The sequence below is a fragment of the Desmodus rotundus genome, chromosome 7 (assembly GCF_022682495.2).
Source record: "Desmodus rotundus isolate HL8 chromosome 7, HLdesRot8A.1, whole genome shotgun sequence".
NCBI lineage: Eukaryota > Metazoa > Chordata > Mammalia > Chiroptera > Phyllostomidae > Desmodus > Desmodus rotundus.
In genome coordinates, this window is record NC_071393.1 from 3,310,886 (window position 1) to 3,335,265 (window position 24,380).

Here is a 24,380-nt window from a genome sequence, read left to right on the forward strand (position 1 = left end):
GCATTGAGAGACGTCTTTCCTCTGGCGGCGGGCATTGCGAACCTAGCAGGTGGGCGTGGGGGAAGGAACCTCCAGAGACAGAAAGGGGGATCCTTTCTGTAGTAATTTATCGTGAAGGAACCACCTCCTGCCTCCCTCTTGCTCTGTAACACTGCGACCTTTCGGCCTTTAGCTTTGAGGGATGACACTCAACCCACTGAACCCCACAGGTCAGGGCTTCCCTCTTGTCCTCTTATTTCAGCGTTCAGCTCCTTCCTTGGCCTCTCCCAACTTATAGCCATTTTACTTGTTTGCTTCCCGGTTGGACTGTTAGCTCCCAGAGCAGGCGTCCTTTCTCTCTGATGCGGAACCATGGACTCCAGGCGTGTCCAAGACACAGCCCGCCGGCCCGCCCACAGTCCGACGGCTGCACCCAGCCCAGGGTGGCCATGAATGTGGCCCAACACAAAATCGTAAACTTACTTAAAATATTATGAGTTTCTTTTTGTGATTACGGGTCGCAATGTATTTATTGTGTGACCCAGAGCCACCCCTGGAACCCAAACCTAGTCCACACATTGGTCTCCATGAACACTTGCTGAGCAAAAGCCTTGGCAGCCCCACGATTCCGAGAAGCCATGAGGTCCCCTCTGTGGGCTTCGATAGGCTGCAGTGGTAACTTCCTTCCCTCCGCCCCTTTCTCTGGATCTTTGAGTATCTTTTCCTTGAAGAAAAGGCTCCTATGACATCATGGCGTGCGCCCCGGGGGCAGTGACATCATCACCGCTGCTCGCTACGTCAAAGCTCGTCCCCCGGTCCCTTTCCCTTCCCTTACGAGCCCCCAACCTTCGCAGAGACAACCCAGAGACACCCACGTCCCCCCAGGTGGAGGGCCTGCTCCGCCCCCGCCCGGCCGGCGATGACGTCACGCCCCAGGGCTGGCGTCACGTGTCCCCCCTGCCGGGGGCGGGCTTTGAGGGCGGCTCTTCCGGTCGGCGGAGCCTGGCGGCTAGAGCAACGGTGGCGGCGGTGGCGGCGGCCGAGGCGCGGGGATGGCGGGCGCCGGAGGCGAAGCCCGGTTCGCGGGGCTGTCGCTGGTGCAGCTCAACGACCTGCTGGAGGACGAGGGGCAGCTGGCGGAGATGGTGCAGAAGATGGAGGAGGTGAGGCGGCGGGCCGCGCCGGGTGTGTGGGGCCGCGAGGGCGTCGGGGGTGAGGGACCCGGACGCGGGCCGAGCGGGGAGGAGCGCCCTTAGACGGAGCTGGGGGCCGAGGGGGACTGTGGTCGAGGATTAGGGGTGGCAGACCGGACTGCGGGCCCCGAAGGCTAGGTCTGGGCAGAGATTTGGGGGGCCGAGGGGGAAGGTGGAGGGATACATGGAGACTGGGGGGGATTTGGGGGTCTGAGATTAGGATTTGAGGGGCTGAGTGAACTAGCTGGACGTGAACTTCAGGAGAGCATTTTGAGGGTGCCTGGGTGGTTGGGGGGCCGAGTGTCTCTAGCTGAGGCTGGCATGCAGTTTTGAGATGGGCTTTGGGGTTGGGCGGGGGTCTCGGGGGTGGGGAGGCCTCGTTCAGACTCAGCCAGTGCGACACGGGAGGGGTCTGCGTAGCTGAGCGATCCTCGGGATCAGAGGCGCCCCCTGGGGTTGACTTCATTTGGAAATGGACCTAACAGAGTTATCCCAGGGGTGTGGGTGGGCTTAAGGGGGGTGGAAGGACCCCTTTCTCCGGAAGAGCTGCCTTCCGCTCCTTGAAAGAAGGGAATGCCAGTGCCTGGCAATGCTGGCAGAGGGTGGCTTTGCCTTAAGGTGTCTTACTCCACCCCCTACCCAGCAGATTTCCTGGAGCTGACAGCCCACCCCCACCTCTTTGACGGCAGAGGGTTCCTCCCTTCCCCGGGGGTTGCTCTCCTGGTGACGGACCTGACCCTGAGCTTCCTACTCCCCTCCTCCCAGCCTCTTGAACTCTTTCTCTGAACCACCGACCCTGTGGGTCTGGGACTTGGCCAAGCAGGTGGACCCAGGCTGACCCCTGCGCTCTGGCCCGTCCACCACTCCTCCTCCTTTGTCTCTGAAGTCTGAGACTTCCCACGCCTACCGGGCTGAGCCAGCCTCTCACCCAGAAGCCCGTGGCGGGGGGATGAGGGGGGCGTGAAAGGGGGGACTTTTGGCTTTCTTTCCGAAGAGGGATTGTTCAGCCTGAGCCAGCCCCCTTCAGAGGGGCTTGTCTGGAGGTTGCACATTCAAAATCCCTGGAAAACCCTCAACAGATCATTGTCCAGGGCTACAGAGAGGCCAGTGTAGTAAGATGGTATCAGTCTTTCCATTAATACACCCCTTGTATTCGCTGGCTTGTAACTTGGCGCATAGAACGTGGCTCCGAGATGCAGTTTACCCCATTATGGTCTCCATGTGGCACTTTGCATTTCGGAGAATAATACGTGACAAAATCCATCTTTCTCGACTGAATGAGAGTTCCATGTCGCCAAAGAAAGAAAATCTTTGCTTAGTTTCTCTGCCTGGCAGTTGCCAGGAGACCCTTTGTTGATTGTCGGCAGGCACGCTGCTGGTGTAATCATGAAATGCTGGGTGTACTTTTCCCTTGTGAGACACAGCACTGAGGTTCTGCCGGTGGAACATTAATAGAAATAAACTGCCTTTGGGTGGAAGGAAGACTGGAGTCGAGCAGTTCCGCCGACAGGCTGTGAGGGGCCTCCCTGATTCCTTCTGCCTACGGAACTGGAGATTACTATGTAAAGGGAAAGGCAAATTAATCTAGCAGGACTTCTGCTTACTGTGGTTTGGTTGTTTTTTTTTTTTTTTAATAAAGGTGACCTTCATACCAGAGTATCCTGTACAAATACTGGGGACTGGCTGAACTCCACTCGACCAGACCACAGAGTTCACGTCCATGCTCAGCAGTAGTTTGTTCTCCAGGGTGTAGTGCTTTTAAGTGAAACCAGGAAACAGCGCAAAGACCAGAATACCTTAGCCAGTCAGCTCGCCCAGCCACCATCACACTCCGCGAACCCTGTCGCCCTGGTCCCGTGCAGCGAACGGGTGTAGCGTGAATAACCGGCATTGCCGGCCACGGCCATTCGCTCAGCGGCTGACGTTAACTGTGCTGGTTTATTCGGGGGAGGTTGCGAGACAGAAGAAAATACTTTGTGAACCGGCCACACTCAGCCGCAGGGAACGATCATGTGTGGTGGGAAAGGACAGGCTGTGGAATCACGCTGTCCCTCCCCCCTGGCCTTGGCCGCGTCCCAGCTGTGTGATTGCGGGAGGTGCTGGGCCTCTCCAGTGGCTGCTGAAGGATAATGGGATCAGTCCCCCCACCCCCCCCCCACCCCCCACCCCCCCGCAGCTGATGTGTGGGTGGCGGCAGACGGTGCATGCACACGGCAGAGTCGGTGCTCGGCAGCACGGTCCTGTCGTTCTAGAGAGTGCTGACGCGCACACCAGATCTTCCTGACAGGCTGACAGGGTCTCATTTGCAGAAGTCTGAGGACATTTTTACATGCCACCGGCCTAAGGAACGTTTTCCCTTTCTGTGGTCAAAAGGGTCTGGTGTCCCAGTAGCTCTCAGACGAGAGGTGCACGGAACAGGCCTTTTGCAGCGCAGTCTCTTAGCCTGAACCGGAGGCTTTTCTTTTTAATTGGCAGAAGGCTGTGTTTCAAATTGCAGAGTAGGGCTTCTCCAGGCCTGAGGGGCTATTTTGTGGCGACTGGAAAGTGTGGCTGGGCTGCGAAGGCATTCACCGTGGGGTTTAAATGCAGCGGGCACTGTGCTGTGTTAATTGCAGCTCGCACGCTCCAGAGCTGCCCGGGCACCGAAGTCTCGGTGGGGCTGTGGCCACGCTCCTGCGCCCGGCCCGCGCCTTCGCCCCCTCTGCTCCTTCTGTCCGTCCTGCAGCGAGTCTCTGGGGTCTCAGGGCGGCTTTTCTTGTTGCCGTGGGCTGGTGTTTCATACGCACACGTTTTTATTTTTATTTAAAGTTATTTTTCCATGCCGGTGGAATGCGCCGGTCTCTCTCGGTCCACATGAACCCCGATGGACTTGCAGAGCGCTCCCTTAAAAGGAACTGTCGCTTAGGGGGTTGGGCAGCTACACAGCCCATGGGGTCACTTCCCCCCCTGTGCTTTTGGGGAGATGCTGATTGGTTGGTGCTAAGGATTCAAATTCAGGACCTCTGTTCCCATGGCAAGTGAGAACGCCCCCATGCCAGGACACCGAGGGCCTGAAACACAGACTGTGTTGTGGAAAATAAAGAGTCTGCTCTGGAAGGAGCTGTCCCCTCCCTTGGCGTGTTGTGGGGAGCGGGTAGGGGAGGGGGGGCAGCTGCCAGGCTGCCGTGGGACTGACTCAGCAAGGCTTACTGGGAAGGACCGGCCTTGCTGCGCTCGGGGTGCAGGAACTGAGATTCACACGCTGCCCGCGTGTGCGGCCGGCGTTTGTTCCTGCTCACGTCATGCGGCTCCAGCTGTTGTGTTCCCTCCTTCTCCTCTGTGAACCTGTTACTGTAACTCGAGAAAAAAATGCCTGTGCCTGGGATTTTTCTGGAATTTGATTTTTATCTGATTTTATTTAATTTTTTTTACTTTTAATCTGCACCTGAGGATATGTTTATTGATTTTAGAGAGAGAGGGGAAAACGGGGGGGGGGCATCAATGTATCGATGTGAGAGAGAAACACGGATCGGTTACCTTCCATAATCACCCTGACTGGGGATTGAACCCGCAACCTAGGTATGTGCCCTGACCCGGGATCGAACCCGCAACCCTTTGGTGTACAAGGCGATGCTTCAACCAACTGAGCCACCCAGACAGGCTGATTTTCTCTTTTTTTAAAGGAGGCATCACGAGTGTTGTGTAATCTTATTTCAGTTCTTTAAACTCTGTGCTTCAGTTCCTTCACTGTAAAGGGGGGATAGCAGCCCCGCTTGCCTCCTGGGGTTCTCGCGAGGCCAAATGGGGTCTCGGAGAAGACGGCCCCGGCACGGAGGAAGCCCTCAGTAGAGGCTAGCGCCCTTTCTTCAGTGAGAGTTTTCAGAATTGTGAGACCGGCATCGTACAAATGCGATCATTTGCACAATGGCTCTCTCCTTCCTTTGCACTGGTTACAAGTACGGGGTGGGCGGCAGAGGACAGAACTGACTTCTGACGCTAGCAGTGGGGCTAGTCAGTCTCTCCAGGGGCAACTTCCTCGTTGAAAATAAAGGGGGTAATAAGCAGTAACGGACGTCAGAGGGCTGTTGCGAGGATTCACTAAGTCCCTGGGATGCTTCACTCGGTTCTGCGGCACCGGGTGGGCCCTCAGCAGGTCTTTGTGTCCCGCTAGCGTTGCTAGGACAGAGAGGTGTGGTGTCTTTGCTGCTGTTTCAGGAAGGTTTCGTGTCCCTTCCATGGCTCCAAGGCGCTGGCTCTGCCAGGCTCGTAAGAGACAGAAAGTGGACCAGGCACAGCCCCGTGCTGCCGTGGGGAGGAAGCCCACCACAGAGACAGCTGCCACGGGAGAGTGAGCGCCGGGCCCCGTTTGGGAAGGTGCAGAGAGGTCTGGGCTGGATCCCCGTGCGGAGGGCCCAGCCCGGAGAACGAGCTCGCTTCAGCCTGCGCCCCCGCCCCCAGGACTGGGTGTTTCTTTCTCTGGGCACAACGGTGACCCACAAGAACGGAGGGTCCGGAGGAGGGGACACTGTGGGTGCAGGAATGGAACAGGAAAGCACAGGGCAGGGTTTATGACTGGTGAGCACCGTCTCCTTTTGCCAGATCAGATGTGCTTGGGGGGGGGTGACAGGAAGTGAGGCCGGCAGGGGCAGAGTGCCAGGCTGTGGGCTCGTGGCTGTGAAGCAGCAGAGCGCTTTAGGGGGATGAGCTGGGCAGCAGCGTGGGCTGGGCGAGCATGGGGAGGGTCAAGCAGGCCAGGCTGGAGGTGGGACGGACATGCAGGTGAGAAGGGAGGAGGAGTTGAACTCAGGTCTGGAGAGGAGATACAGGCCAGCTATGTGCTCCTGTCTCCATGTCCTTGTGGAGCTGTCCCCTCCCTGCCTACCGCAGGGACCTTGGTGGCTTCGCCTCCCTGGGCTCGCCCCACCTCCTCTGTCACTGACACATGACCCCTTAGCCTCTTTGCGTGACTCTTCCATGGCGCTCGGTACACACCGTGTAAGTCCTCTACTTCCCGAGGCCCCGCCTAGCCCCGGACAGGTTTATCTCTGTCCTCCACGCAGCCCGCAGCCTGGCCCACAGGATGTGCCCCGGAGTGCGTGCAGACAGCTGGGCTTCAAGTGGAAGTGTGTGAGAGAGGGGGCCAGAGGGGCGGGAGGCAGGAGAGAGGCTGAGACCATGCTGGCCCGACTGTGAGGGACAAGCAGGGCAGTTACGTGGCACCATCGGGTGGGCAGTTGGAATTGCGTTTCGGAGCTGAGGGTGCCGAATTTGGGGGCCAGCTTCCTTCAAGTGATCACTGCAGTCAGGGAGAAAGGTCACTGAGCATAATGATGGGTGGGGGGTGGGGAGAGGGGCCTCAAAGGCGGGAAACCAGTGCACTGACCTCGCGTGGACAGCGGGCGTCCTGGGTTCGCGCTCGTGCTGGATGTGGCTGTGCGGAGGAGGGACCTGGGGCAGTCTGTGCTGTGTGCCCCTCGGCCACCCTGCAGCGTGGCTGGGCACTCGGGCCAGCTCGGCTGCTGGTGGCGTGTCTGGCAGTGCTGGGTGCAGGATGGTTGTACAGGGGTGACGGCAGGCGTGCGGGCTGTTTGTAAGGGCCGTGTGTCGGACGCTGTTCACACGTGCCACGGGTGGCCCCTTTCCTTCCTCGGCTCTGCGGGTGTTTCGGATCCCGTCATCGTTCCGGAACACTGTCTCCCCTGACGGTACGAAGACAGTGAGGCTCTCTGGAGTTTCTTCATCGGCAAGAGTGACCGTGGCCGGGTAGAGGCAGCTTGGCTGTGACCGGGTCACGTCGCATTCCGTCCGTCAGAAGCAGCTCAGGAAAGCGTTTCTCACGGAATTGTGGGGAGCGCTCACTCCTGTGCCAGAGAGTTGATGGGAAAAGCAGATGCTGGCGTAGGCTGTGTGACTACCCACAGCGGCCTATAGTTAACTTTCCTATCGAGTCAGGTCTTCTCTCGTCACCCAGGTTGGTGAAGGGCACCTGGAGGTGGCATTCATGTCCATGGCCAGCGCTGGGTGGCGGAGGGACAGAGCCACCAGAAAGCACTTCCCGGAATGTGCCTGCTGGAGGCCGGGGCGCCTCTTCGCTCACTCAGCCTTCAGGCCTCACCTCGAGGATGTGGGATGTGAGACCACTGAGCCATGTAGTTTCCACTGACGGGGCAGGGACCCGGGACGGTGTCTGCGTGACACAGTGAGGCAGGTGCACCCTGGGGGGCAGGGAGACTGCAGGGCGTGCTTCCCAGAGGAGATGACTCAGGAGCTGGGATTCAGAGGGCGACCACGCAGGTGAGGAGGGAGAGGGCTTCGAGGGGAGTGCGCTGCAGGGGCCAGGGCAGGGCAGGGCATGGCGGGGGGACAGGCTGGAGAGGCAGGCAGGGAGCAGGTGGCCTCGTGCCTCCAGCAGGAGCCTGGGCTTGGTGGGCCGGTCAGGGGGTCACTGGAGGATTCTGAGCTAGGGGTGCAGTTTATGTAGACGGCTCGGGCAACCAGTGGGAGGATGAGCAGGGGGATGAGACCAGAAGGCCGGTGGGTTGGTTGCCAGGCTGAAACTATTGATGAGAAGAGCTGCGGGTTGCTGCCTTGAATGGCTCACGCTGGGCCCGGCGTACAGCCGGTCTTGCTTTGCCACTGTTCAGATAACACTCGGTCACGTGGCTTATCTGTCCGTGCAGGTTTTTAAAGGCTGTGGGAGGAACTAGCAGAGCAGGGCTGTCAAACTCATTTTCACCGGGGGGCCACGTCAGCCTCGCGGTTGCCTGCAAAGGGCTGAACGTAACTAGGACTGTACAAGCGTAACTGCTCCTTAACGGTGAAGCGAGAGCTCGGCGCTGCTGCCGGGTAGAAACAAGGTGGGGGGCCGGATTCGGCCCGCGGGCCTTGAGTTCGCCACCTGTGTAGTAGAGCCAGTAACACCACCAAGAAAGAAATGCCAGGACGAGGGGAGAGAAAAGTTATAAACAGCTGCACAGCCCTGGCTGGTGCGGCTCAGTGGATTGAGCACAGGCCTGTGAACCAAAAGGTTGCTGGTTTGATTCCCAGTCAGGGCACAGGCCTGGGTTGCGGGCCAGGTCCCCAGTAAGGAGTGCACAAGAGGCAACCACACGTTGATGTTTCTCTCTCTTTCTTTCTCCCTTCTCCTCTCTTTAAAAGTAAATAAATAAACGCTAAAAAAAAGGCTGCACAAAAAAATGGAAGGTCACCTAGTCAGACTCGTGGTCAGGATAGGACAGGGTTGCTGGGACACTGGACACAGCTGACCCTGCTGCGGTGCCAGCTTCCTCATCTTTAGAATGGGAGCGTTGCGGGCCCTGGCTGAGCGGCGCAATGGGTTACAGCGGCGTCCCAACACACCCGGGTCGCGGGTTCGATCCTTGGTCCTGGCACATACAAGAGTCAACCAATGAATGCGTAGATAAGTGGGACAACAGATCGATGTTTCTCTCTCTCCCCCGCTTCCCCCTCCCCTCTCTGTCTCTAAAATCAATAAATAAAAATTAAAAAATGAATGGGAGTATTGTGATAGCATCCTTGATTTGAGTTGTTGCGCAGATGAGATAGGAAATGTCTGTGAGCTGTCGGCCCGGTGCGCGGCTGTGTTGAGTGGTCGGGCTGCTGCGGGCGACCCCTCGGAGCCCTGACTCCGTGGGCGTGAGCGTGGTCACAGTAACAGGTCTGCATGAGATGAGTTTGGGAAACCAGCGGTGAGGTGAGAGGCTTTCATTTTCTCTTGTGTGGTATGGTTCGCGCTGCCAGGGTGTGTGGGGAAGGTCCCCAGAGGGGTGCGGGGCACGGTTGCCCCGGAACCCCTAGGACCAGGTCCCATGGGGCACCCTCTGTTCGACACGCGCCTCTTTGGGGGATACATGGGCCCACCTGCCCCCATAGCCCGAGGGAGCGGCGCTGTCGCCGCAGTTCCTGGATCTTCGCCGTGACACCTCTGATGAAGACGATGGACATGTACGCAGCATTTTCTCTTTCTGATCCCAGCTGATCAAACCTTTAAAAATAAGTTTTTTTACATTTATCATAGAAAAAATTTCAACGCAGAAAACCGTAGAGGAAAAGGAGTAACGTCCCATGCGGGACCACCACCCAGAGGTAGCTGTGAACACACACTTCGAGGGTCTCTTCCCGCCCCCGCCCGAGTCGCCCCATGCCTGCGCTCCCCGCTGGTTTCCCGGTGCTCTCGGGCGCGTGCTCCTCCCGAGTGTTCTTTCCTGGCGGCTTTCACGGTCACGTGGTACTTCGCCAGGTGGCCAGGTGATTCATCTGACCGTCCCCTTACAATTGGGTATTCAGCTGCTTTTTTTTTCTTTTATAAATTATATTGCAATTAACATTGTTGAATGTAAATCAGTTAAAGTATCAACATTTCATTTTTTTGAAAATGATTAAGTCTCAAGTGTCCAGCCACTTCTTTTAGTTAGAACATTTAGTTTCCTACATCAGATCGTGACTAGATGGGGTTTTCGTTTATGACATTTTAGTAGAGTAGCTGGTTTTATTTTGATTAATCCCTTTCTTTAGCCACAGACTTAAAACATTCCATGATCGAAATAGCATTTTCTCACATTGAATAGGAGATGAATCATCTTAGTCACGTGAGAGTGATTTTATCTGTAAAATGAATTCTTGAGTCAGGTGTTGGAAACTTCACACCATGGTGCATTTTAGATGTAAAAGCGAAATTGTCGGGAGATGCAGTCTTGAAGATTAACCCAGGCTCCGTCCGTTTGTCCGTCCGTCCGGCTAGGCGTCTTCTGTTTGCACCTGTGTAGGGCCTATCCCGGAACATTGCGGAGCGTTCCCTATAAACTGAAGTTAAAAGGCGGTGGAGAAAAGGGAGACACCCTAAGCTCTTGCTAACGAATCAACGCTTTGGGCGATGGTCCTGGCCAGAAACTACTACTAAGAAAAGCAGAGTTCTGAACTGCTGTCTCCACGAGGCGGCTCCCTTTGATGGGGGTGGGGGTGGGGGTGGGGGAGGGGGCGGGGTTTTAAATTGCAGCCGCAGCTGTGCCCTGGCTTCCCTGCACTTCCCTGACTCGGCAGGGCATCGGCCCTGCTGTCCCTTTCGTGGAACACAACATTGGCCCCTGCCCGTGACCGTGACCGGACCCGGGCATTTCTGCCCCCACGGGACAGCTGTCTCGCTGCCCAGAGGCAGATGTGTTTGCTCCCAGACCTGGTTGGTCTGGTTTTATTGCAACAGTAATGAGATGATTTCATTAAATATGGTGTGTGGCAACCACTGAACCCTGAATGCAGAGAGGGAAGAGCATGAGCCCCGGGCTCTGGAACAAGTCACTTGCCAGTGATTCGCCAGAAGACAACTTGCTAGTGTATTAGGGGTGGACTCGCTTGGGGGCGCTGGCGAGTCCCATGAGGATTCTGCTCCCCTTGCTTGTCCAGTGTCTCCCAGTTCTCCACGTGAAGGGATGGGGTCTGGGGACTTGGACTAGTGGGCGCTTTCTCCAAGGGAAGACCTTCGCCTCGATGAGAAAGCAGGCAGACTTGCTGCTTCAAGCGAACTGCTCTGCCAACTCACAGCTCTGGTAGCCTCGTGGGGGCGCTCGAGGGCTGCCCTGGCTCACCTGCCGAGACGGGGATTCTATAGGACGGGGGCCACGTCACGTGAGAGGAGCCCCTCACTTTTAGGAGGTTAGGGACAGAGGCAGTTCCCACTGCGATCAGCTTGGCCATCCCATCCGGCCTTCTGCTGCTCCTCCCCCCAGAGGCCCAGGTCTCAGGAGGCCAGTGCCTCTGTCCCCGTAGTGCCTGCAGCGCAGGAGTGATCAGAACCGTCCCGCCCGTTGCTTCTCTTCATTAGTGGCACCCCTGGCTGCATAATGGGCTGGCCCAAACGTTCGCTTGCCTTTTTCCACATGATGGCTCCAGGAGTGCTTAGTTGTCTTCAACTTCGTCGAAAACAGTTTTGTTAGACTGTATTGTGACAGCTGTCATATCAGTGTGCACTTAAAGAACTTACCAAAATTGGTGAATTTTTGTGCAGCCGTTTTAACATTAAAGGTGGGAGAGGATGTGCAGCATTTCCAGCATATTACGCTTTATTATTTCAAGAAAGGTAAAAATGCAACTGAAACACAAAGATCTGTGCGTTGCACGGAGAAGGAGCCGGGACTGACCGATCGAGTCAGAAGTGGTGCTCCCCGGGCAGCCAGTCCCGTCCCACCCGCATGGGGGTCTCTGTGTCCTCAGTGGAAGCCAGCAGTTCTCCGCAAGCTGACAGGCTCGCTCTGTGGAGCAGGCTGCTCTGGTGGGAGGCCGGCGGAGCAGCCGGTCAGTTTCCGTTCCCGGGATGGCCTCACGCAGCCCACGAGAAGGCGGTGTTGCGGGGCAGCTCCGTCCTGTTCTGCAGCGCCTTCACTGAGTGGTGTTTCCAGGCCTGTAATTTTGTTAACGTGTTAGCAGCCCAGCTCTGCAGCTGGGAAGGTTTTCTTCACTCAAGGAACACGTGGAGGGAAGTAAGCACGTCGGCTGTGCTTGCAGCTCCCGCGGCTGCGGCTCGTCTGGCCCCGGGCCCTCCTTGGAGACCACGGGGGACTGTGTGATCGCCGGAGGGGTCTGTCTGTTCACTGAGCGGAGCGTGAACACTAAAGGCCAAACTCTGGTTGCACATGACCTCGGAGAACTCAACCCTGCAATCGTGGGTGAGCTAGAGCGGGCTGAGGGTGACCTGCCAGGCTCTTTGTCACCTAATCCGTGCGCCTGCTGCGCTCACCCTCCTAATGCAGCCGAGTCACCCTGTCCCCCGGCAGGGAAGTGCAGAAGCCAAGGTTTGTTTCATCCTTCGTCCTTGTGTTTCAGGTCACTTCCCTTCAGTCTATTCTAGAGGTCAGCAGCGGCATCAGAAGGGCCCAGTGTTTCGAGAAGGGCCTGGTTGGGGACTGTCAGCCCGGGGTGTCTGCCGCTCACCGCTGGGGTCCCCTCTGGCCATGGACAACTTGAGCGTCAGAAAAATGAGTGGCTGCAACTGGTTGACACCCATGAAAAATAAAAACCCACTCCTAGTGATGCCCCGAAGCTCGCTGGCCTTTGCTGGAGGTTGCCTGAGCCTGGGTTAACGGGAGGGGGCGGGGTCACAGGGTTATCCTGCCCCTCCTGCGGGAGCGACTTCCGGGGCTCTTTATAGGAGGAGGGCTCCAGCCCACACGTGCGGAGGGTGGAGTGAAAGGGCTGTTTGTTTCAGCGAGTGTGATTGTGGCTTTGTAGTTGGAATGATAGTCCTCACCCACTAAAGATATGTGTTAGAGTTTTCAAGGCAGAAGCGGGATGGTCAGACATTTCCTTTAAAATACTCTTTGGAGTGGGCGGTGCAGACAGGCAGCCTGTGACCCCGGGGAGAAGGGGTCCGGGGACTCGTTCTCCCCCGTGTGCTTTGCTGTGGGTTTGAAATGCGCTCAGTTAAAAGGTGAGTAGTAGACAGAGGTGAAGTGCGAGTAGCCTGGGTTGCACGCAGTGGGGAGTGGCTTTTCTGGTGTGATCTTTGGCATAAGCCCTTAGGGACGCAGTGTCCTCGCATACCGTCGTGGCCCTGGAGACTCTCCCACTCTTGTGACTCGGGCGGTCTCCTGAGCCTCCCTAAGATTGCGCTTCCTTTTTCCTGAGTGAAGTGGGGAAAGCGTGTCCCACTCCCAGCGAGGATGAGAGGGAGGTAATGCGGGAGGAAAGGGGGGCAGAGCCGAGCATGCAGTAGGCGCTCAATAACCGCAGGCAGAGCCTGCCACGGTGGGGGCGTTTTCCCACCCCCAGGGCCTCGTCTTACCTCACTCTATTTTCACACCTGTTCTGATCTTCCCATTTTCTCTTCGGGGCCTTTTATTTGTAGGGCCGATGCAGTCTGTGGGGGGGGAGGGCTGCAGTGCCGAGTGGGCACCACCCGGGCAGGCGGCCCTGCAGGTCCTGGCGGCTGCCTCCCCAGGGCTGCGCACGTCGAGGCACATCCACGTGTTTCCTGGACGAACGAGCTGTGTTGCGTCTGTGAGGGGCTTTGGTCGAGGTTCTGCAGTCAGCGGTTCTGTGAACAGGTGTGCATTCCCATGGCTTCCAGGCCGCCCTCATCCATCTAGGTGCCCTCTCCCCTCCTGCTGTTCTGTCGGGGTTGGGGGTGGGGGGCGTCTGTTTGGAGCCAGCTCTTGTCCAGCGAGTCTCCACGTGTGTGCCACGCTCCCCCGCAGTCGTGGGGGGCTTGCTTTCCGGCAGTCACTGGCGTCATCTCAGTTTTCCCCTTTCCGGGTCACTTCCAAGCCACTGGGCGGAGTAGGAATGCAGATAGTGTCCGGCCAACGGCTGGGGTTCGCAGTAATGAGCGCTCGTCTTTGATGTTACCGTGTAACAGTTTAGGGTAAACATTTAAAGAAGATAACCTTCAGCCCTGACCTGTGTGGCTGGGTGGGTTGGGCGGCATCCTGCAAAGGGAAAGGTCGCAGGGTTGATTCCCGGTCAGGGCATGTGCCTGGGTTGCGAGCCAGGTCCCCTTTCTTTCGCACATCGATATTTGTCTCCCCCTTCCCCCCCGTAAGTAAGTAAATAAAATCTCTGAAAAGAAGACACCCTTCAGAGCAGTCTAGCAGAGCGTCAGCAGTGAACAGGCAGGGTCCCCATCCCTGCAGACCAAGACGGGCAGCATTCAGCGAGGCACCTGCATCGTCCGCGGCTCTGTGCTGGGTTCTGGGCCCTGGGAGTGAAGGAGCCCCAGCTCTTCCGAGGGGAGGGTGTGAGCTCACGTGGAGAGCCACTCTGGTCATGGCGCTCAGGCCCCGCGGGGACCAGAGGCGAGTCCCGAGGGCCTTCGTCCCAAGAAGATGCGGTGCAGACCCCCGGGGTGCAGGCCTGGCCTCTGCCTTGTGTTTCTGACCTCTGGACCTGAGGGATGGTTGAGCAGGGATGGCAGATCGAGAGAGGGAGAGGGGCCTGCTGGGTGGGGCAGTCTGGCCACCTTCAGCCACCCATAGGGAGGGCTCCCTGAGAGCCCCAGTCTCTGAGTCCAGCTGGAACCAGCAGGCCCGGCCTGTTGGAATGGTCGGCTCATTGCAGCCAGTTGGCCACGGACTCCTGGGGCTGCCACGCCAAACAGCCCCACATTTGGTGGCTGAAAACGAGACGCTTTTCTCTCACCCTTCTGGGGGTCAGAGGTCCGACACCAGGGCGTCCATGCTCCCTCCCAAGGCTCCCTGGGGAGCGTGCCCCTGCCTCTGGCGGCTGCGGGACCCTGGCCCCCTTGGCTCCGGGCCACATCACTGCAGCCTCTGCCTCCGTCTCCACGCGTTCCCCCTGCGTCTCCGTTCTTCCCTGGGCATCGCTAACGAGGACACTCGTTACCAACTCTGGGCCATCAGGGAATCCAGGAGGATCTCCTGACCTCCAGGCCCTCGACTGATCCCATCTGCAAAGACCCCATTTCTACACCCGGTCGCACTCCCAGGTTTCGGGGACACGACTGTGGACACATCTTTCCGGGGACCTCCACTCAGCCCACTGCAGGCACCCGTCGCCCCAGAGGTGAAACCCCACCGACAGGGTGTGGCCGACTCGCCGTGATGCTCTCTCCTTTGCCTCCGGCCACTTCTCTGTCTCCACTGCCTACCGTCCCCGAGATGGCATGCACGAGGCCTCTACACACTGCCCCCAGCTTTTAAATTTTATGTTTATTGATTTGAGAGAGAAACATCGATTTCTTGTTCCACGTATCGATGCATTCGTTGGTGGATTCTTGCATGTGCCCTGACTGGGGATTGAACCTGCAACCTTGGCCTGTCGGGACTGAGCTCCAGACAACAGAGCTGCCTGGCCAGGGCGGGGCCGTGTGGTGTGAGTTCTGCCTCAGGGATGCTGGGCCCCTCGTCGCAGGGCAAGGCTGTGGGCAGCGCCAGGTGGGGTTGTGGGGGTGGGGAGGCCCCTCCCTGTGCTGTCATTTCAGGCACCGCAGCCCAGCTTCCCAGGATGCAGTGGGTTCTGAGTGTCTAAAGGGTGAGTTTCCGTTTATTTATCGAAATCCACTGAGGCCTCAACAGTGTCGTTTACTGTGACAAGGATATTGCAGAGGGGGAGCGAGGCACCGCTCTGGGCACTTTTTCATAAAAAGGGTTCAGCTCGCACATGCGGCTGATCCGCCTGCCGGAGTGTCGAGGAAGGCACCACCCTAATTAGGGCTGAAGGGGCCCTCCAGGCTCCAGTCCCGGCCTCGGGCGTCTGGTTGGGAAAACCCCCTGCAGGCCTCCCTGTCCGGTCCCCAAGGGTCTCATCTGCAACCATTGCGTTTGTCACTCGGTGGGTGTATCTGTTTTCCATCTGAGCCCCTCTACTTTCCGCCTCACTCCCCCAACCCAGGCAAGTAACACAGACCTGGCTTGTGCGTTGAGGTGGAAAGAGCATTCTGCCTGACGTTGGTGAGCATCCCGAGTGAGGGGGGGCTCCCGACATTCCTGCCTGGAGGCGTCTGGGTAAAAGACCTGTTTTCTTTTCTGAAACAAAGGCAGCGTATTTCCCTGCAGCCTCTGCAGCCTCTGCCCTCTGGCACTACTAATACCTAACGGGTTGTTTTAATTAAAAAGGAGACTTTTTTTGTAAGTCTGTACGTGCTTGTTACAATGAATCAGGCAACTCTGCATGAGCAGGGAGAGGAAAGCGAGAAGGTCGCTCGTTCCGAGGTCTCGCTGCTGCCTTTGGGAGCTCCTCGGGCAGCCCTGGCCTGGGCAGAGGCGGCTCTCCGCGCCAGGGCTGCTGTGAGTGCTGCCTTCCCGCCTCTCGTTTTTCTTCCATCCGGAGCAGAAAGGGCAACAAGAGAAACTGCGCACATTGATAAAAACGTGTCCTCACCGCAGAGAGGTTATTTCCTGAGAAGATCGTCTCTGGTTAGGAAGGATCGTGAGAACATCAAACGCTGTTCGCAGTTTCAGATGCGTCTGTGGGCTCCTCGCCGTGGCTCCCGAGACAACAGCGGCCTTGTCACGCCGTCTCAGGCCCTCCCTGCCGGTCTGTCACAGACGTGGGGGCTGGAGTGGCCAGTCCGAGGGTGGTGGGGGTTGGACCATGCGTCTTCTGGAGCGGCTGCCACTCGGGCCTTGCTGAGCTCTGTGTGCACTGTGCAGATGCCGGGCCGGGCCGACGGTCCCCAGGTCAGCCCGGGCCTCAGAGGTCAGGACAGGACGAGCTCGAGTCCACTTGCGCTGCCTCTGAGCCTGCTTGAGGGCTGGAGTGCCCCGTCCCTCCCAGCCCCCCACCCCCCACAGGTGGTGGCCGCTCCGCACGTGCTCGCTGGACGAAGCTTGGCTGAGTCTGAGCAGGGGTTCGGGTGCCAGAGCCCGCGTCCTGATGGTGGCCTTGGCCGCCTGCCCCTGCCTGTCCCTCAGACGAGCCCAGAGGCTGGAAGGGGGCTCGTGGGCGGAGTGCTCGCTCAGAGCAGAGAGGCTGGGGCGGTGGTAGGCCCATGTGCAGCCATGAGCCGTCTCCGGGGAGGCCCTATGTGCTCTCCCCCGGGTCCCCGGAAGGTGGCCACGCTCACGGCCACAAGGTAGGCGCTCGGACGCTCAGGACGGGGGACAGCAGGATGTCCTGTCACTGCGAGCATCCTTCAGGTCGCCCTCTCAGAGCCCCGTCCCTGCCGCAGCCACCAGTCCACCTCCATCTCTGTTCTGTCACCTCCAGGCTGCGGGCCCAGGATGGCCTGTGGTCCGGCAGCAGGCTCTCCTTGCTCGGCTCTCCTTGCTCGGCTCCCTGCCCGTTGCCGCTGGTGCCCACAGTCTGCTCGTCGTCGTGGCTGAGTGGTGTTCGCCGTGTGGAGGTGGCACGCTTTGGCCCTGCATTCGCCTGCTGAGGACACTTCCCGTGTCTGCTCTGAGCTTTGGCGATGGTGGGCAAGGCTGCGGGAGTGCCGCGGTGCAGGCTGGGCGCACGCTGTTTCGTGGCCCTGGGTGGATGCCCCGGATGAGGTTTCTGGATCAGTGGCAGTTGCGTGTTTGAGTTATAGAAATCGCTGAGCTGTTTCCCGGAGCGGCTGCAGAGTGCGTTACTTATTTTTGCTTGTTTGGTCTTTGAAGCGCTCAGCCGAGGACGGGAAGGCCCCAGGACACCACACGTGGTGGTCCAGTGCTGCGGGGTTGGGGCAGAGAGCCCGCTGGGGCCCTGCTGAAACTCGTGCACAGGCCTGTCCAGCCCCAGTTCTCCTTGCGGCGGCAGCGAGCCATGAGAGCCTTTCTCCGGCATGATTCCAGGTGCTGAGCTGGAGGCTTCGTGCTCTCCCTGTGATGTGAACTTCGTTCCAGCCGAGCCCTCAGGGCCTGGGGCCTGTTCACCTGTGTGGACACGTGTGTGTCCGGGTCCACGGGCCTCACCTCTGTTCTCCTACCCCACTAAGCCGGCATGCGCATGTGCACACTCGGTGAGGGTGTGAGGGTGCCAGGAGCCAGGCAGGAGCCTCCGGTGGGCGAGGCTTGAGGTGGAGATAGAGGCAGTGCGGCCAGGGCTCCCCTCTGACTGTGGAGAGGGAGGAAGTAGCCGGGCAGTGGGCTGCGGGGCGTCAAGGGTCTGCAGGGGGGCACGCGATGACTGGCACGGTGTTGAAGAGGGGACCTGAAGGGAAACCCAGGCAAGAGTGGGGACCCTGAGCTGCTGAACTTCAGGCCCAGCAAACGAGGTTACAGTAGGCGGGCTGTCCCGGGGAAGGTGGTCAGCCACGAGTGGAGAGGGCGCGAGTAGCAGGGGACCATGGGCTTGCGTGCTGCTTTCTTGTTCCAGTGCCCTCCCGGCCCAGCGTGACCACCTTGCACCCCCCTCACCCCGAGGGCCAGGCAGGTGGGCCTCTCTGGCTCCCAAGTGACCCTCGCTGCTGGGAGGGCAGAATGAAACCCCTATGGGGCAGATAAGCCCCCTCCCCCAGCTTAGGGTTAGGCCCTGGGTGGACAGTGGCCACGGGAGAGGGCAGAGCAGGCTCACTGTGCCCTGATCGCCTCCGCTGGTCCCCAGGCTTCTCGCTGGTCTCTAGGCCTGAGGACCGTTAAGCCTGAATTGACGTCATGCCACCTAATCCCCTCTGGGACAGGTGACTTTTTAACTTCCCCTGGAGCAGCAGAAACTGGCTGTGAAAAAACAGCGTGAAATCCATACAGCTGTTTACTCTTGTGCGTGGTAAGGAATTCTGGTCCCAGTGTAGCCACTGAAGTGAACTTGTCACAAGACAAACTCACTGGAAAGGAAGTGGCTTTGCTCTTTAAGAACCAGAAGTACGCCCTGGCTGGTGTGGCTCAGTGGATTGAGCACAGGCTTGAGAACCAAAGGGTCTCTGGTTCAGTTCCCAGTCGGAGCACCTGCCTGTGTTGCCAGCTGGGTCCCCAGTGGGGGGCGCATGAGAGGCAATCACATACTGATGTTTCTCTCCCTCTCTTTCTCCCTCCCTTTTCTTCTCTCTCAAAATAAATAAAATATTTTAGAAAAAAATAAAGAACCGGAAGCAGTGTCCAAGCTGGAAATCAGAGGGGCCAGAGCCACTGGAGCACCGCTCGCCTGGGGTCCCAGCCCCGCGGAAGCGGATGCGTGGTTCGGGGGTGAGGACCTCTGGGGACCTCCCCGGGACCTAGCACACGGGGGTCTCATTGTCCTTGTGTTCCTTGCAGACCCAGAATGTTCAGCTGAGTAAAGAGATGACGCTGGCCAGCAACCGGAGTCTGGCGGAGGGGAACCTCCTGTTCCAGCCCCGGCTGGATGCGCTGAAGGCCAGGCTGACCCAGAAGTACCAGGAGCTGCAGGCGCTCTTTGAAGGCTACCAGCTGAAGAAGACCCAATTAGGTAACTCCTCGGGGTGGCCTCTGGAGGGCAGAGCTGAGGGAGGCCCACGTGTGTAGGCTTTTGCGGGCCGGGAAAGCAGCGTTCTTATGGGAAACAGCAGAGTGGCCGTGATTGCCACCTCGAAGAAACAGTTTGCACGTGGGGCGGTGATCGGTGTCCGCCTCCTGCTCACGGCCCGGGAAAGGCATTTCTGAGTGTTCTGTCCCGTGCAGGGAGGCCCTCGGAGCCTCGGAGGCCCCCGGGGCTGGCTTATTTCAGTCTCACACCTTGGGGCTCAGCCTGTGGGGAGAGGTGGGAATGGCATGTTGGGGCTGCATGCTGTGGGCGCCTCGTAGTCCCCGTGCTGCCTCTGCGAGACAGCAGAAACACGAACTGGTGAGGCCTCCTTGGAACAAGCGCACAGCAGCACCCGCAGCACAGGAGACGCACGCTCTGACTCTGCCCCCCAGCCCCCGCATGACCCCCACGGATACGGGCGTTGGTGTCCGTCTGAAGATTCACACTGCTGTGCCCACAGGGCTTTGTGAGAGCGGCAGGACATGGGGACAACCCGGGTGGCCTCTGTGGAGCGTGGGCTCCACCGTGGTGACAGACAGGAGGTACGGCTCACACAGCACACAGCGACCTGAGAGATGAGGTGTCAGTGAGCCGAGCCTGTGGTCCAGGAGCAGCAGGACCCTGGTGGTGGCAGCAGCGCAAGGCCACCTGGAGTGGGGTGTGGGAGTGTGCCCCGAGGTCCTGCGGTTCGGACGTGCGTGCCGTGGGGGAGTTAGTGCTGGGGTTCCAGGGCCCTGGGGACAGGGTGGCTGTCGCATGCGCAGTGACCGCCCTCTGACCCTGGGTGGGCACTCTGGTTCAGGACGCACTTCCCCGGGGAGTCACTGCCAGTGGCGGGGGGGGCCCTGTGGTCCTGTGGCCCAGGGCTCTTTGTGGAGGGGAAGCGGGAGGAGGGCAGGCACTGTTATTCAGGGGCCAGGCGGTGCCCCCCTCACGCTGCCCCTGCTCTTTTCCAGACAGCCAGCCCAGCAGCGCTTCCCTGGAGACCCTGCTCGCACTTCTTCAGGCGGAAGGAGCCAAGATTGAGGAGGACACCGAGGTACAACCAGCCAGCGTCCCTGGCTCAGTCCTGCTGGGGCGGTGAGCCAGACAGCCTGGCCTGTGGGCCGAGGAAGGGCCAGCGGGGTCTGGGGGAGCTGCAGAGCACCTGGTCCTCAAGTGGGGGGCACACACTGCACTGACTCAGCGAGGGTCCTGTGGGCGCTGGTGGCTGAGGCGCCATCTGCTCTGAGTAGTGGGCGGGCAGCGCGGGGGCCGTGGCCAGCTGAGCACTCAGGCCTGAGCCTGGCTGAGCCGGGCTGAGCAGGGGGGGACAGGTGTAGCCATGGCCACATCGTGCAGCGCAGTCTGAGTGATCGGCCTGGTGGACAGGAGCCAGCTTCTGTCCCGCTGACCCCATGTATGGCTGGCTGCAGCCCACAGAAGGGGGCAGGCAGATGTGGCAGATGGGCTGCAGCCTACATCAGAAGAAAGGGCAGGAACTGGGCATGGTGGGGGCCCGTGGGAAGAGGGGCCGGAGCCGGAAGGAGGCTATGCTGTCCCTCCCCAAAGTGGGGACTTCCCTCCCCGAGGGCTGGACTGTCCTATAACCCGGCGTCTCCTGCTTCTTTCAGAACATGGCGGAGAAGTTTCTTGATGGAGAGCTTCCTTTGGACGCCTTCATCGACGTCTATCAGAGCCAGCGGAAACTGGCCCACGTGCGGAGAGTCAAGATCGAGAAGCTCCAGGAGATGGTGCTGAAGGGGCAGAGACTGCCGCAGGCCCCGGCCCCGCTGCTGCCGCCCCGGGTGCTCGAGCCCGTGCCCGCCGCCCCCCTGCCCTACCCCGCCCCGGAGGCCAGCGGGGCCCCCTCCGTGTTGCCCCGGCGCATCCCGCCCCCGGTGCCTGCAGGACGCTTAGCCACGCCGTTCACTGCTGCCATGGGCTTGGCACAGGCCTCCCCACACCCTGGACCACTGTGCCCTCCTGTCCCCCCCCGCGTGGGCCTCCCCCCCCAGCAAGGATTCTCTGCACAGTTTGTGTCGCCATTCCCGCCACCGCTCCCCCAGAGACCCCCCCCTCGGCTGCCTCACCAGCCAGGCTTCATCCTGCAGTGAGGGGCTGCGTCTGGCTGGGAGACGCCCCCCCCCCTGCTGGCCTGCAGGCCGGGCTGCGCTCGGGAGGCTGCGAGGCCTGGCAGCGTCTGCTCCAGCGGCGCTGTAGGACGGTAGTGAGGGCCCCAGGCCCTGGTTCGTACCCCAGCCTCCGCCTGGACCGACCTCGAGCCGGTTTGCAACCTCTGTGTGGTTTGAGTCTTGTGTTAGTGAACGCGTGAACCTGGGGGAGGCCCCCCACCCCCTTCAGAGTCGCCCTCCTGTTGCCGCTTCACTTAGAGGCACGGTTCCCCGTTTCTGCTTTATTTTCAAGATGGTTGGTGCCCCAGCCTGTCGTAGCCTGGAAGGTGCTCACGGAGTCTTTGGGGCTCCCCCCAACCCAGACCGGGACCCCTCAAAGCCACACACAGGGTTTGCGCTTGGCCCACTGCCACATCCAGGGCCGGCCCACAGGCAGGGGGGCTGGACCTTTCTCAGCAGCTGAGTCCCAGCCCCTCCTGTCTCACCCGCCTCCGCCAGCCCCAGGGTTTCTATGAAGAAGTACTCCGATATTTTTACTACGTGGGTGATTTTCCTGTTTTATATTGGGAAAGAAAACTTTTTTGACACAAGACCATTCAGGGAAACTTTATAAAAACGTACATGTTGTGTTGAGCAGCTCTGAATGCAATTTCCTGTCTCGCAAGCAGCGTGTGGTCTCACCTGCGACCCGCAGGCCCGTGGCGTGTGCCTTAGCTTCACCTGGTGCCAGGGAGGGGCTGCCCACCGCCCCCCACAGGCCCCCAGGCTGCAGGGGGCGTCACCAGCTGCTGTCCCCCCAGCAGCTCCGGCTCTGTGTTCGGGAAGGGCTTGTCACCCAGTGCAGCTGGAGCAACAGTCCAGCGCCCCGGGCGCAGGGCATGGGTGGGGGCAGGGACCTCGGCAGGAGGGAGCTTGCCCCACGGAATAGAGAGGGTGCCAACAAACTATGCCACTCTTCCCGCCTCTCTGGGTTCCTGCCTAGAGGTGCCATATGTGCTCAATTCAGCCTGGTGGGGGGTGGTCACCACCTCCTGTTGACAGGCTGGTGCTCAGCTGTGGAACGCCTGGCCTGGCTGGTGACTACCCACCCCACTGGCTGCTGTCGAGGCCACAGAATAAAGGCAGAGTTCAAACAGCCTGTCCCTTTGGGCCATGGGCGGGCCGCCAGCCTCCGTACCCCATTTCCACCCAGTTCTGCTCCTGGACTTGAACTCTACCGTGTTGTGACGGTTTTGAAAGAAAACGAAGCTGGAAAGAACGACGTGCTACCACGCCAATCGGGGGCCCTCTGCGTCCCGTGGGCTTGGAGGGCAGCGCCGCTCGCCCCGATACCTCCACCACCCGCACGGGGCACGGTCCGCCACGGCGCTCGGTGCCAGCGTGGGGAAGGGCCGCCCAGCCCCCCTCGCCGTCTCTCCAGGGCCACAGCTGTAACGCATAGGACTCTTTTTAATAAATAGAGAATTATTAATGAATCCTGTCATTTATCTACCTGTTTGTGATGGGCTTGTTCTCAAGTATCAGTGACACGGACCGTTGTGTCCGCTGAAGGTGAAAGAGGCCACCCAGCTGGGCGCACTGCCCGCTGGCCCAGGGTCCCGGCCCCAACAGCGGAGCCTCTACCCTGTTTTAAGTCAGGAGGCTGCAGTTGGGTCGAGGGGAGCTTGTTCCTCATGTGAATTCGGGATCAAGGCTGCCCTGTCAGGGCCTCGGTCCCCCTTTCTGTTCACAGGGTCACCCTCAGTGCTACATAGCTGACGGGAACTAAGACATTCTTGTTCCAAATGATAGAATTCAATGGCTGTCATGTTTTGCTCGGCCCCCCAGCTGAGGTGTGTCCCTCTGGAGGAGGAGGTGCCCGCAGTGCCCCACACCAGGCACCCTTGCTGCCCACTGTCCCGGAGCTGCCCTGGGAGGTACTTCCCTTGGGAACACAAGGGGCACCCAGAGCGAGCTCGCCTGCCACCACTCCCTGCCTGGCATTGTGCCACTGGACACGCCGGGGAGACAGGTGCGTTTCCTGTGAGAACGAGGGAGGCGTTTGCTGAGAAAGCAGTTGGCTTTTTTTTTTAAGAGAATTTGTAGCTGATAGTTTCTCTTTTCCCGGTGGCTGCCAGGAAGCTCACAGCCAGATTCACAGTCCCGCCCCCACTGCAGGCGCTGGCCTGGACCAGGGTTCAGTGCCTCATTCAGCCTTGTCTGACCCTCTCCTGCCTTCTGGATCCTTTGCTCACAAGAAGGTCCAGGGAGGGACAGAACCTGACCTGATGCTTCTCATTCGGGGTCTCCAGGTAAAGGTTTGCTCACTGAGGAACAAACGTCAGCTCAGTTGGAGTCAGTCTAAGTCAAGTTTCACTGGTGTGTGTTGGGTGGAGAGAATCATCCACTTCAAAGTCCCTTCTGAGGCTGTTTTCCCCTACGAGTGAGAACAGGCATCTGCCGTAGAAAAGGAGATCTTACCCTTTGCAGCAGCGTGGACGGCCCTGGAGAACATGCAGAGTGAAGGGAGACAGGTGCCATGTGATTTCAGTTTTATGGCGTCTAACGAGCAAAGTAAACAGCCAAAACAGACTCACAGAGAACAGACTGACAGCTGTCAGAGGGCAGGGTATTGGGCGGTTGGGTGAAAAAGGTGAAGGGATTAGGCAAAAAAAAAACCCAAAAAACAAACCCTCAGACACAACAGCATGGTGATCACTAGAGGGAAGGGGGTGGGTGGGAGGGGGAGAAATAGTGGTGGGAGGAGGAGACTTGGGGTGGCGAACACAATAGGTTATACATTCTAGCCTATATAATTAACCAATGTCACCCCAATAAATCCAGTAAAAATACCCATCAAATGCTAGGTGCTTGTCAAGGTACTGGGCATGTTAAAAATAACACATCACCTTCACGGACTTCATGTTCTTGCAGGGTAAACAGATAAGCACTGTGTCAATGAACAAATCGATAATCTGCTTTCTAGAGCGTGCTCATGTTATGCCGTGAAGAAAGTAAAGTTTGACACGCCCTGGCTGGGGTGGCTCAGTGGTTTGAGTGCCAGCCTGAGAGCCAAAAGGTCATTCATTGGTTCGATTCCCAGTCAGGGCACCTGCTTGGGTTGTCAGCCAGGTCCCCAGTAGGGGGCGCATGAGAGGCAACCACTCATTGATCTTTCCCTTTCTCCTTCCCTTCTCTCCAAAAAAGGAATAAAATGTTTTTAGAAAACTAATAAAATAACATTTCATTTGAAAACTTATCACTTGTC

At 58.9% G+C, this 24,380-nt stretch overlaps 1 protein-coding gene across 1 annotated transcript; it reads left to right on the forward strand.

Moving 5' to 3' along the window:
- The first annotated feature begins 960 nt into the window (after nucleotides 1–960).
- Nucleotides 961–22,608, forward strand: VPS37B (VPS37B subunit of ESCRT-I). Its single transcript, XM_024566875.3, has 4 exons — nucleotides 961–1,142; nucleotides 18,791–18,962; nucleotides 19,976–20,058; nucleotides 20,633–22,608. Exons 1-4 carry the CDS (start codon nucleotides 1,032–1,034, stop codon nucleotides 21,113–21,115), a joined length of 849 nt encoding a protein of 282 aa, XP_024422643.2. The 5' UTR covers nucleotides 961–1,031; the 3' UTR covers nucleotides 21,116–22,608.
- Nucleotides 22,609–24,380: the final 1,772 nt, after the last annotated feature.

Excerpts from the sequence above, each read along its gene's own strand:
- VPS37B (XM_024566875.3), top strand. The coding sequence starts at position 1,032 with ATGGCGGGCGCCGGAGGCGAAGCCCGGTTCGCGGGGCTGTCGCTGGTG. Across the intron at positions 1,143-18,790 it reads TGGTGCAGAAGATGGAGGAG|ACCCAGAATGTTCAGCTGAG; the intron begins GTGAGGCGGCGG and ends TGTTCCTTGCAG. Across the intron at positions 20,059-20,632 it reads AGATTGAGGAGGACACCGAG|AACATGGCGGAGAAGTTTCT; the intron begins GTACAACCAGCC and ends TGCTTCTTTCAG.